Source organism: Watersipora subatra, chromosome 11 (genome assembly GCF_963576615.1).
Source record: "Watersipora subatra chromosome 11, tzWatSuba1.1, whole genome shotgun sequence".
In the NCBI taxonomy this organism is placed as follows: Eukaryota; Metazoa; Bryozoa; class Gymnolaemata; order Cheilostomatida; family Watersiporidae; genus Watersipora; species Watersipora subatra.
Genome location: NC_088718.1, coordinates 13060685 through 13074445, shown reverse-complemented (window position 1 = coordinate 13074445; position 13761 = coordinate 13060685). Strand labels below are relative to the sequence as shown.

The 13761-nt window shown below is 35.7% G+C and overlaps 1 protein-coding gene across 6 annotated transcripts in view; it reads right to left on the bottom strand.

Annotated features, from left to right (window-relative positions):
- LOC137407723 (arginine-glutamic acid dipeptide repeats protein-like) overlaps positions 1 to 13761 on the bottom strand; it is an 86302-nt gene that overhangs the window by 51659 nt on the left and 20882 nt on the right. For 3 of the 6 annotated variants that reach the window (XM_068094095.1, XM_068094100.1, XM_068094101.1), the window contains exons 1-3: positions 12548 to 12566; positions 9137 to 9415; positions 6848 to 6915 (exon numbers count right to left, since the gene is read on the bottom strand). In XM_068094095.1, the coding sequence (XP_067950196.1) occupies positions 6848 to 6915; positions 9137 to 9362 (294 nt within the window). In that variant the 5' untranslated portion in view covers positions 9363 to 9415; positions 12548 to 12566. Of the gene's footprint in view, positions 1 to 6847; positions 6916 to 9136; positions 9416 to 12547; positions 12567 to 13761 lie in introns of those variants that run through there. The other 3 variants (XM_068094099.1, XM_068094096.1, XM_068094097.1) reach the window with 1 other exon arrangement.

The following is a 13761-nucleotide window of genomic DNA, read 5'->3' as shown; positions in this document are numbered from 1 at the left end:
TTTTATTTGTATTTGAAATATTTTATTTGTACACTCAAGTTTGTAATAAATTATAATATATCTATACATGAAATAAAATATATAATTGAATAATGTTTGCTGCAGCGATATCAAGGAGTTGTTGTCGATGAAGGGGTTGACTGGTTGCTTCTCTGCCAATATTCTTGCCTTGATGAATATTACTACTTGTCTCTAGTTTTCGTAATCGGAGTAGGTTGTTTCATTCTCAATCTGCAGTAAACACAAAAAAGAAAAAATATTAACGAGTGTTAAGGAAGCACAAAAACAACAGCTGAAGTATTTAATGAAAGCGATCAGTTTTTAAACGAAAGAATTAACTAATGCAGTTGATTATGGAAAAACGTATCTGCACTGCAAATCAAATACATACCATAATGTCCAGATCAGAATCATGATCGTCCTCAACTTCGGTATTAGAGATTGATGGAGTTGATTTCAATGTAAAAAGACTGGGAGAGATTTTTTGCGATGACGAAGACATGCCGAATAACTTGTGAAAACCTTGAATAATTTTGTAAAGTTTGATGCAATGGCAATAAAACTCGAAGCCCGGCGATGATTTTAAAGAAGTTTTGGAACTCGGCTACGTTTAGTACTTCTGCCTAGTGGCTATTTTTGCGATGACGCCATTCTGCATATCTTGTGACAACCTTGAATAATTTTGTAAATAAATGTGATGCATTGGCAATGGTGTTAGCTCAAAGCCCAGGCAATGATTTTAAAAATGTTTTGAAACTCAACTACGTTTACTATTTATATTAAAAACCAGCCTAGCGGCTAGTTTTTAATTTGATGCAGTAGTTATTCTCCCTTGTGATTAAAAATAGAATTTATAATTCGCGGAGTTGTCTGTTCGCGAAATCGCGAATTTTTATAACCAACGAATATTTTCATCCTGTACGGTATAGGTTTAATGTCTAAGATTACAAGGTCAAGATGACCACAGCATAGTGCCACTAGGACACGCGGGTGAAATTTCAATTTCTGGTAACACCACCCACTCACATATATGTTAGATACACTCACATATATGGTAGATACACACACACACACACATATATATGTTAGAAACACTCACATATATGTTAGATACACTCACATATGTGGTAGATACACACACATATATGTTAGAAACACTCACATATATGTTAGATACACTCACATATGTGGTAGATAGACTCACATATATGTTAGATACACACACATATATGGTAGATACAATCACATATATAGTAGATACACTCACATATATATTAGATACACTCATATACATGGTAGACTAGCTGCATTACCCGTGTTCGGGAACAGATTCACGTAAAGCAATAGGTTTATTGAGAGTTATCTTTTATATTGTAAAACAACTCCAAATATGCAATCTACTGAAATTTTTGTGCTGACCAGACTGCATACACATATGCAGTCGTACATGTCAATGTTGGAGAGAACAATGGAAATCTGCAATGTGTTTTACAGCTAGTCTACAATGCATCAGTCTCAAACCACTTCAATCAGAATTGTCCTATTTTTGTATATAGAACTGATAATGAAATTGACATTGCTAGGCAAACTGAAGTTCTTCAAAACTGGCAGTATTGAAGATTTACATATTTTACAAGAAATTCTAGAAAATATTTTGCTATGGCTTTGCTGAGCTATCACCAGAATTTATTGAATTGAGACTTCTACATGCTTAAAACACTAATCATGACTCACCAGTTCTTCAACTATAGCCTGTGTTTTGCATGGTATAAACAAACTGTGCAGCAGTAATGTGGCTGTGTCGTTAAAATTTATTAACAATAAAATCTACTATATAAACTACATACATGGCTTCTCGCCTTTCCAACGTAAGGCATTACATCTGGAGCATTTTTGGACATTCGTCCTATAAAAAATTCAGCCCTATACTGTGTTGCAGGATTGTAGTCAAGTGCGAAGTTTTCTGCTCATGTACGGCACCTGGTAGCAGCTGCTGTAGTTAGCGCATCTTGCTGTTGTCGCCGTTTTATCTGCTCTGAAAATTCAGCTCGCCGAGCAGCTGCTGTAGCTAGTGCATCATGTTCTTGTCGTCGCTGCATCAGCTCAGAGGTTTCTGCACGTCTGGTCGCTGTAGCGGCTGCTCTGAGCCATTTGAGTTGCTGCTGGGTCGGCTCAGCAGTCTCTGCACTTCTAGCAGCTGCAGCATCTATTCTGGTCCGCTCTCGACATAGCTGTGTTTGTTCAGCAGTTTTTGCTCTTCTAGCAGCTGCAGTAGCTATTCGGTTTCGTCATAGGCGTAGCCGTGTTGGCTCAGCAGTTTCTGCTTGTCAAGCTGCTGCTTGGCGAATTCGGTCTCTTTCTCTATGGGGAATCAACCTGTTCTTGCGTTTTGGCAGTAGGCTTTATGGGAGGCATTGTACTGCTTCAATACCGTTATAAGAGGTGAGCGTTTTAATTGGTAAAACTGTCCAAATTATCTAATGTAACCCAACTTCATCTGTAAATCCCTTCACTGGAGGCAATGAGGTAGCAGGGTAGCCTACAGTGTTGTAGACCGAACATGAACATGAGTGATAATAGATGCATGCTTTCTTGTATGGCTCCCATATGCTTCAGTGACCTTTGATAACAGTGTTGTCATTGGATTATGTGTGCTGTTGTCCGAATCTGAATAAAATAACAGAAATCATGGTAGAGACATCATTTAGTTTTAAGATGAACATGTACTGCCCACAGAAACATGCCAAGGAATGTCATGCTATAATATATCTACAGGTAGATGCGGGAGACCCATGCTATAGCTTTTAAAATTAGAAGTATAACCGAATCGCTGGTCTCAGAGTTGAAACTTGAAAAGAGTTGATGCTTTTTTCCATGACAAATCTTGGAGTAAAAAATTCAAATTTGATTATTATTTAGGAGTCATTAGGGCTTAATGAATAGATGCAATTTGACTCGTCGGTTTCTAGTGCCAGTGCAGCCAAAATATTTGGTGCAGTTAATGCTTGCCTAAAAAGTAAGTTTAATAATACATTGGTACAGAGCGCTTCTTCAAGGTAAAACTAATGAGTGCCACAACAAAATTAATTTGTGTAACTATATTTTAATGTAGGAATAATTTTGCTATTGTTTTATCACCTCTAAACCATTAAAACACAAAAAAACTGTAGCCCTACACAAGCTAGAATCATGCAGGTGAAAATATATATAATATCGTTCATCCAAGAAAATGCTACCTCCACAGTCTGTCAAAAGAAACTTGATGCTGTCGATAACCAAGATAGCATGTTTAACACCCGACTCCGGCTTCAGAGCAGTGATGGTAGTCTACGATGAGTCAATAACAATTTATTTGAAGGATTGTGTCATAGTAGTAAGTTAGAGTACTCGTAGCTAAAAAATAATTAGTAACTCAGCTGCGGAAGGAAATGAACATGTTTACTATAACAAACAGGGGCAAATCCATCATTTTTAAGTAGTGGAGATGTGGCAATTCATAGACAATACAACATTGAATGAGAAGTACTTACCTTTTTGAAGTGGGAAATTTAGTAAGCGAGAACAGTGTTTTTTCCAATGGCCGCAAGAAACAGACGTTTACGTGACCTTCCCTCTACGCATTGGCAGTAAATATTAATTACATATAATTTACTACTCAATAATTTATTTAAATTTTGTAGTAAATTTTGTTAATTTACTACATAACTGACGCGTTTTAACTCAGTGCCTAACGGAACAGTACCGTTAGGCATTGTTTCGGTTTTTCTTTCACCGCTAGAGGTGCACTAACAGGATACAATACCCCCTAGCGGTGAAAGAGAACGCTACAGATTAGCCGCAGTCTTTAAATAAGCCCGCATGGCTCAAAACATCGGAAAAAAGTAGCGGCTAATAGTCGGAAAAGTCCGGTAATTAAATTTTACTACTCATATTAATTCCGTTGGCTTCGTACGATCGAATGGAAAAAAGAAAGACCGCTCTATAATATTATATAATATTATTATAATTTATTTACTGTCACTACACATATTAATTCAGTTCGCTTAGTACGACCGAAAATCGTACGACGAAAAAAGCAAAGACCGCTCTATAAGGTGGACAAACATCTACACACACAGATTGCCGTTTATATAGTAGATACACTCACATATATGTTAGATACAATCACATATATGGTAAATACACTCCCATATATGGTTGATACACTCACATATATGGTAGATACACTCACATATTTGTTAGATACACTCACATATATGGTAGATACACTCACATATATGGTAGATATACCCACTTGTTTGCAAATGAAAAATATGGACACATAATACTGAAGGCACATCCAAAACATGGTTTCTACATCATAGCCTAGAGGCAGAGTTGTTTGTGATTTGCTAGAACAGAAGCTATTTTTTGACAAACATACGACTTCCAACTTACAGTAGCTACATTCTACTAATTTTACAACAACTTTAAAGCATTTAATGTTTGTAACCAGTTAGGCTATTTAACTGCATGATTGACAAGCCTAGAGTTTCATGTGGCGTTCACAACATTTATCCAATAATAGCGCCATAAAAGGTAACATTAGCCATGAAATTTAGGAATTCGAGACGTTTATAGTCAATTAACTGCATGCAATCCACCCAGATGATTTTCAAGGAGCTATATTGGATGCTGTGCTACATTCTTCACAAGCTGAATAAACTATTTTCAATAGTGCCCAACTCTCTATAGTATGCTACTCATTGCTCTGTAGGGATTGAAAAAATGGATTCATCCATCCGACTATATAAGTTGAACGAAATTGAATGTAAAAGTAAAGCGTAATTGATATATATTATCTGCTGTACAAATTGAACATTTAAAAAAATTAAAAACTTTACTTTAAATTTATGACCATTAAAAATATTAATTTATCCCTATTGCTGAGATAATATCATGTGGCCAGAAGAGTGAGATGTAATAAATGCACCCGTCTCCTGCGTCACCAATGCTACACCTTTGTTCCCTGTATTTAACTTTTTAACTTGATGGCAAAATGACAATACAACATCTTTAGTGATTGTTATTTCATTGTTTGTTTTTATAAACAAACAACAAAATAAAACAATTTACATTTTTACAAAGTTTTATACAAAGCACTTGTTTCAGTGCTTACTGATATATATAAACAGATTAAGAAATTTTCACCAGTTTTGAGTTCGAATACAAATTAAACGAAATTCTGACGTATCTTTTTAGGAATATAATTTTTTTTCTACATACAACCGTTTCGATAACGGTGTGTATCAACAATGATTTACAGCCCCCCACGGATAGCCGACGGCTATCATAATGGCGGGGTTTAATGATGGAGCCCTGTTAGGATTGTGCTAGCCTGGGTTTCAGAGCAAACACGACTCTCGCGGGGCGGTCGCGTTGCCTAGTTAGGTTTTGGAAAATACGACTCGCTGTTACCGTTTCATTAGCTCATTCAGTCAGTAGACCCCGCGGTTCACAATAGCAAACCTTGAATTTCTACAATGTAGGGGTGATACCTAACTAAAATAAATGATCCATGCAAAATAAAACATTTCAAATTACCTACTTTTAGTAATTTTAAAACTGGTAAAGGTCGTAGTATATGCTTATAGTTGAATATAATTTACGCGAAATTAACCAATCAACGGCCTTTTTTTCAGTTTTTGATTAATATTTTGCCACCCCTAATATAAAATGACAAAGTCTTTCATCGTTGTCACATTGTTTTACCTGGCTAATTAGATGGGACATCAGGCAAAGCTGTGCAGTGTAGTTTCCATACTCAAAATCTAAATACAAAACCGAATTTGGGCTATTTTACAATTGCGACAACTAATATCACGAATGCTTGCGAATGGCAACTGACTGATCATAATGGTGACATTATTGGGATACTATATTTATTTGACAACAAAATGAATTCAACAGATAAGTAAAATAACCACTATAGTTCATAATATTTGTAAATTTACAAGGGGCTTGATTCAGCATATTTGTTTGTTTGGGTGCCGTGTTCGGGTTCATCCCAACAGAGCTCCATCATTAAACCCCGCCCAAATGAGAGCCCAAATGAAGGATATCCTTGGGGGGCTGTATATCATTGGTATCAATGATGGGTTGATACACACAGTTGATCCATTACAAGAAAACCTTGTAATGGATTAATGTCCATAGGTTTGACTGTTTTAAAACAACATCTGCATAAGATATTACATATAATAACAAAAGTGGCCATTAAAACTTATGCACCTAAAACCATCATTTGATGACAGTAATTCAGACTTTACTCAGTAGTCAATCGCTATGTTTTCATGGCGTGGTCAATCGGATGGAAACAGCAAAAACCCGCAAGTCCATTGAGTTCTGCTACTCCAAATTTTCACCGAATGTTTCATGCTTGCGAATGATGTAAACAGCACTTGCGAGTGATGCGCAAAAAACGCCGAACAAGCTATTTCATTTTAAACATGTCATGCTATTTCATTTAAACAAGTCATGGCGCTGCCATGACTTGTGGCGCTGCCATGACTTGTGGCGCTGCCATGACTTGTGGCGCTGCCATGACTTGTAGCGCTGCCATGACTTGTAGCGCTGCCATAACTTGTAGCGCTGCCATGACTTGTAGGGTAGAATTTCATATCTTTTTATCTACGCACCCTTGTTAAACCACAACATGCGTACATCCACTGAAACATTTATCGCACAGCAACTCAACATGGGCACACAATTCCAAATGCATGCCGTCGACACAATAGAAACATACTCCAGGAGGAAGAAGCTTTTTCAAGCGTTAGAAGAGGATAAAAAGGAAGAGCGAGAGCCTAACCTTACGGATAGCCAAGACCATTCCAATTCTTTCCTCACTAGCCTTCTTGTCATCGAACAATAGGTAATCTGAAGAAACATGGACGATAATGAATAAGACATTGCATGACTTCCCTAACAAACAATAGCTAAAGTTTGTACATCTAATCGCTTAGTCTCCGTGAGGTGGTGCTACCTCGGAATTCTGCTAGTCAAGGTATACATGGGAAATATGCTATAGTTTATCGACTAAGGTCAGTAGAGGAACTGGGTTGATATACTATAATTATATTGTGGCTGCACTTTATTCATATCGATCTGAGAGACAAACATGGTGATGCTAAAAAAATCAAAACTACTCATACTATTAATATCAATTTTGTTGAAGCTCTAGAATCGTAATAAAATAATGATCTAACCATTTAATCGTTGAATAATAATAGTTAATCTGATAATAGTTAAATAATAACTAATTAATCATGTCTCAACAGTAAAATTTTAAAGTTTTAAACTAATACAAGTTTCCATTATGAAGGGTTTGGACAGATCTTCGGCGAAAAGCTAAAAAGGAATTATTATAGGAATTAGTTAATCGTTGTGTTCAGCATCATCAAACTTTTATTAATCATCACCAGAAATCAACATAAGCGGTCGCAAAAACGAACCGAACAAGTGGAATTCTACAAAATAGTGTCTGTCAAAACAATAATATAATACAAAATTAATATTAATTACAACGATCTATTATTGTATTAATACGAATATTTTGATAGCTGAAATGATTAGAATCGCTATTTGTGCTCGATCAGTGATACCCCATGACTGATACAAAAACACTGGGCATGAGCTTTTGATATTTTTATGAATAAGCGAAATGTAAAATGCTTATTTGCTAGTTACGATGTATCGACGATGTTAACCGAACTGTTTGCCAATAATGGTGCAATCTAATTAGGGTGTCGATATTAACATTAAGGACTGATCATTCGTCCCAATGCCAAGTTGCCTGGCTACTTTGAAAGAGTTTGTGTGCAAATTCATAACAGTCCTTTGTTTTTTCGTGACGTCATTTTATCGTTGTCGGCCATCATTGTAGACAATTTCATCGTTAAAAACATGAAGCTTTTGCAATGAATTTTTGAAAATGATGCTTTTGTTCGCAATTTTTTTATTGTAGTATCAAAACAACACCAAAAAGTACTATTAAATAAAAGAATAACGATCGTTTTCTACAAATATGGCAGCTTTTTCGTGAACGAGCGCACGAAAACGGCAAAATGGGTTGATGACGTCAAAAAAAACGATGGATACAGATATCGCTACAAGAGGTTTTAAATACAAAAAGATAAGCCAACGTATGAGCCAGACAATTCAAGAAACAGAGTGAGTATTTAGCACACTCCAAACTAATGTCTTTTTCAAGTATTGAGAGAAAGTTCGACCTATATTCGCGAACACTTCAGCACTGCGCACAGCTAAACTATGGGAAATATGTTTGAAAAATGTAGTTTATTTGTGCTATAGTCAAAGACAGCAATTAACGTGCCAGAGATATCAAGTTCTAAGCCATTAAGTTGTCAAGAATTCTCCGTTTGTTGAGTTCATAATTCAATATATTGCATGACAGAACAACCAATCATCAGTGAAGATACTTTTTATTTCAATAAATTAAGCATGAATTACATAACATAGACTGAAGTGTCTTTTTATTTGATCAAAACTTAATTATTTTCAATGCATCAAGGTGCGTTTACACCGGGCAACCTGTCGGAGTTGTGGTTCCCCGGAAAGATTTAAAAAAGCATATACATGTAGTGTGTTTATGGTTTGAAATACATTTTTGCAATCACTTTAGGCTATACAAAACCAGCTCAAACTCCCTGAAAAGACACAGAGGGGACACACAAAATTGTGTCCCCTCTTTTAGCCAATGAAATACAACATCGATATCCATTCTATTCACTTGTATTTCCGGCGCTATTACATCATGATATATGATTGGTCAATTCCAAGTCGTACCCCATCAATAATGACTGCCAAAAACGGACAAACATAGCAGGCAGCATTTCATTGATCTTTTGTCAGCGACTGGGGTGAAGCTGTTTTTACAACCATTTTTCATTTTATACCAAACCGACTTTTTCGGAATCGAAGAAATTCGGATCAATCATCCTAGTGTAAACGCATCTTAAAATGTCAACATGCAAAACTCATTAGACTACGTTACTACGGTTGATGGTCGGACACTGTCTGACATGAACAGTCCCAACAATAAGACACTCTGTGAAAGGCACAAACATTTATATCTAACCTCCTATTTTGTATTCAATATGCTGGTCTGGATCTAGCCAACTATCCACAGGGTCTCCGGTAAGATACATCGAGGGACGACCACGTTTTTTCTTCCTCGACCTGCCAACCTCCGTCGGAATCCCATCAACGGAACTCACATCATCCGGGGTTGACCTGCCGTCGCTGTTATAGGAGAAGCCAAAGAGCTCTGGCGTAGCTGGATCTCGATAATCTTCACACTCCATCAATGTTAGCTTGAATCACAGTTTAATGACCTTGACCTTTCATGGCTTTATATCTGCAAGCAAATGTTTTCCACAAGTTTTGTAATAACCGTTGAGCTCCTTTGCAGCATTACCTTTAACCTTTGAGCTATGTCCAAACACTATGACTGAACCCACCAGCATTGACATGGCAATGTCAGCGGAATTTGTCAAATGGAAAAAAAGCGTCAAAAATCTGTCAAAGCGAAAATGTCAATGGAAGCGTTACGCGGAATTCTAGTTTATTCACACGTATTAGTAATGTTCGTCTCCTACTTTGTTGTGATTGGCTAACTGGCAGCTTGTTTTAAAATGAAATCTGAAATCCACTAAAAACAGTAATACAAACCCAGGTACTTTAAATTAATATAACATGACTCAGAAAAAAATCTATTTTAAAAAAATTGTTAAAAATGAATACAACAAAAATAGTCAGAATATACATAATTATACCGTTATTATTGTTATAAACACTGTTACACATAAATAAGTTTTATGAAGAAAGACCCCTCAATACACTGAGTGTAGTAGAATGAATTATACTATAACATAAAGTGCACTTAGTTGTTAGCAAATCGCTACGCTATTTGTTTCAAGCATATATAGATCTGCTCTCATCAAGTGATAACTTCACAAAGTTATCACCAGATACCTTATATTACATATATATAGTATATATATCTATCATTATATATATATAATATATATCTATAATACAAGTGTTGTAATAAAAATGAACTTGTACAAATGCAATAGACAGAAATTTATGCTCATGTTCGATGCCTCCAGTGGCCTTGCAGAATGTTTTTGTAAGGTATGCCTTTTATTTTGCCCCCCAGCCCTGGTCCCCTACATAAACTGATGAATGACTTAGTCATTTACTTAGGAACAAATTTTTTTTAATTCATCTCTCTTCAAAGAAAAAGACTTGAAAATTGTTTATTACTTTGAAATTCCACCATTTAAAAATCAAGTGAAAATCTTCGGCCATCTCCCTGAACAACTAGACGGCCATCTCCCTGAATAACTAGACGACTATGAAAACCACATGATTTCTGTTACTAAACATTGTACTAGTCACTGAAGAATTCAAGGAATTCATTTCATATCAAATCAGCTGATTTATTAAGCATGTCATGTAAATGATGAAAACACGCCTCAAAGTACGTCTCACTGCAATGAATCAACGAGTTGTTAATCTCCGGCTCAACATTTCGTAACTAAATGGCTAATCTGAGAAAACTTAAACCAGTACACGAAATCACTTGGCGACTGACACGAAATTCACTTTTTTACTTCCTGTTGCTAATCAAATTGTAATTTAATGTTTCTAAATATCCCATGGAAATGATCAGTTCAGGTTACAACACAAACCAAATCTTTTAAATGTATTAAGCAGATTTATCTATGGTGGTGGCTGTAATTGTAGGACCAGCAAGTAAATTTTCCATGTTATTTGGCATTTATGACATAGACTTATTTTATTTGTTAGTTATCTCAGACGATACGTACTATACATGTTTGGGAATCAAATCTTGCAGACACTAGCTGTCACCAAGTTTTCACAAAAATCACAATCAAAGTATTTTTCAGGCATTTTATCCCAACCTGTGATTGACAGTAAGAGCTGAACAACTAAATATTAAGATGATACTAATACTCTAAAAGTCACAATTTACTTTCATATTGTTACATGTATATTCGAAATCCATGTTAAACATCACCAATTTGGTCGACGAATATAAACTTAGTTTTTATTGGACTTTGTCATAATGCACAGATACCCTCATGTTACACCAAAACCAGGCTAAAAAGGTAAAATATAATTTGATATTCAATGATATTCATGTGTAGAACATCCTTAGCTTTCCATTGATGTACATATTGCCATAATTCATTTGATAAATACTTAACAAACTATGAATTAATAACAAATAACATGTCTATTTTAAGCTCTCCTATAACTACATTCAGCACTGTACTTGAAGACCAGAAGTGACAGCATGACACCAGAATACCTTCACTGTACTTGAAGACCAGAAGTGACAGCATGACACCAGAATACCTTCACTGTACTTGAAGACCAGAAGTGACAACATGCCACCAGAATATCTTCTGTATACTTAAAGACCAGAAGAGACAGAATGACACCAGAATACCTTTGATCAGATGATCTTCATAAATAGCACCATTTATCTTAAAACCGATTCAGATGCATTTCGTGAACTAGTATAGTGTATGTTACTCCATATAGTTATTTTAGTTGGCATCGTCTTGTTTACCAAATACAATGCAAAAAATATAATTTAAAAGCTCTCATTTGTAGGAAGCTGGTAAGTAAGATATGTTCCAAAGAAAGAACAGGTACATTGTGCATAGAACATGTAGACAAATCTATTCATAACACTGCAAGTTGTTCAAGTGAATCTCTAATGCCTCTTTATGCTACAATGTTACACAAAAATTTCGTGGCTAGATTTTCGTGTGCTGATGAGTGATGCCTTTACAAGTTTGACGACCACAGCATTCACTTTGTTCTGTCAAAAACTGCTGGATGAATAACAACTATGAGATGAAATAATTCACTCATCCAAATATCCTTGAAATAGGAATTGCTCTTCAGTGTTTGATGTCTCTGCCAAAAAAGTTAATCGTTCGAATCTGCTAAAATAATTTTCTGCAGCTGTTCTAACCAACTTAGATAACATCCACAGGTTATATTCTGTATATCAAATTTCATATGACAAACCTTAGCAATTTCCAGTAAAATGGATCTCACACCACTCGCTTAATGAACAAAGCACAAACAATCTTTACAGATTATCAGTCAAAGGAGGGAGTCAACAAGCCAATTTCAAGAGGTGTTAATCTAAAATTCATGTCAGAGAAGATGATTGGATGATTAATCCTCAACTATCACGTAAAGCTGAGCATACAACAAAATTAGTGACCAATGAGCCATAAAGTTGTGGGACAACGCTAAATCTATGAATAACTTATCGATTTACCTACTGACCAGCGTGTCTATGGCGTGTCTATGGCGATCAGTTCTAATTATACCTTAGCAGTGTATTACAGTTTATACATTTTCTAGCGAGGAAATTAGACGACACGTCTAGGAACTACTACTAGTATTGAACAAAGCAACCAAGCATAAATAAACTCACCACTAACAAAGCTGTGAATATTTACAGAAATCTTTCCATCAAGTCAACAAATAACACCTTCATGTAAATATAGCACAGCAGCACACTTGTCTTGAATCAGAATTGTTAGTAATAAATTACACTAGTAGCAGTCAGTCATGCATGATCACATGAAATCACTTCCAGTTTGAGTAGAGCAATGGTGGACATCTACTTTGCATTTTAGTATAATGACTGGCATCTCTCTGATTGGTTTGATAATTAGTGTCAAGTCCTGCCGCGTCACGTCCCTGGCTGCGAACCTGATCTACTCCACTTTTGTGGTTGGAAGAGAAATTTTGAGGACAGTTTTAACTGAAGCCAAAAATAGCAAGTTTATATCAGGTAAATGCAATGTGTTGGTCTATGTCTCAAATATATAATTTTAAATTTCTAAACTAATACATGTTTCCACCATGAGAGTTTGGACAAATCTTTCGCTGAAAAAATTATTATAGTGATTAGTTGTGATTTTGTGATTAATTTCCATCAACAAAATTAGTTAAGCAAAAGAAATAAGCTGGAGAAGTGATGAAGCCTATAATACGCAATAGCATAGCTAGTCGTGGCGTTGGGCTTGCCGTCATCAGTTTTATTCACATGTTAAAAGATGCAACCTATTTTCTCTCTTGAAACTGGCCACCTTCTCTATGCCTTTAATAGACTTAAGGAGTTGGTTTCAAAAAATGGCCTGTTGAAAATCCCCCGTGCGATGGCCTGCACGGGAAGAAGATTGTTGGAGATTTACAACAGGAATTTGAGAATCGGGTTTCATATGTTGTGCGAGGGATGTAATTACAATAAAATTCTTGATGGGCTAAAAGTATAATGCGGTATCAATATAGTGAACTGATAGGTAGTATGGATGATGAGTCAATCGCTGTGTTCAGCATCACACAATTTCATGTATCATCGCCTCACGTAAACTTTAAGATAAGCGTTTGCAAGAAAGAATGAACAACTGGAATTACACAAAATAGAGTCTGTCAAAAAAAGAATACAATAATAAAACTAATATCAATAACAACGTATTATTGTCGTTAGTACAACTATTTCAATACATAAAATGATTAGAAACAAGTATTTGGAACCTATTGCTTCTATATAAAATGCCTCTATGACATGCCTCCATGCTTCTATGACTGCATATCTACATCTCAACTTATGATCACCTCCGCATAGAATTGTTTTGACAC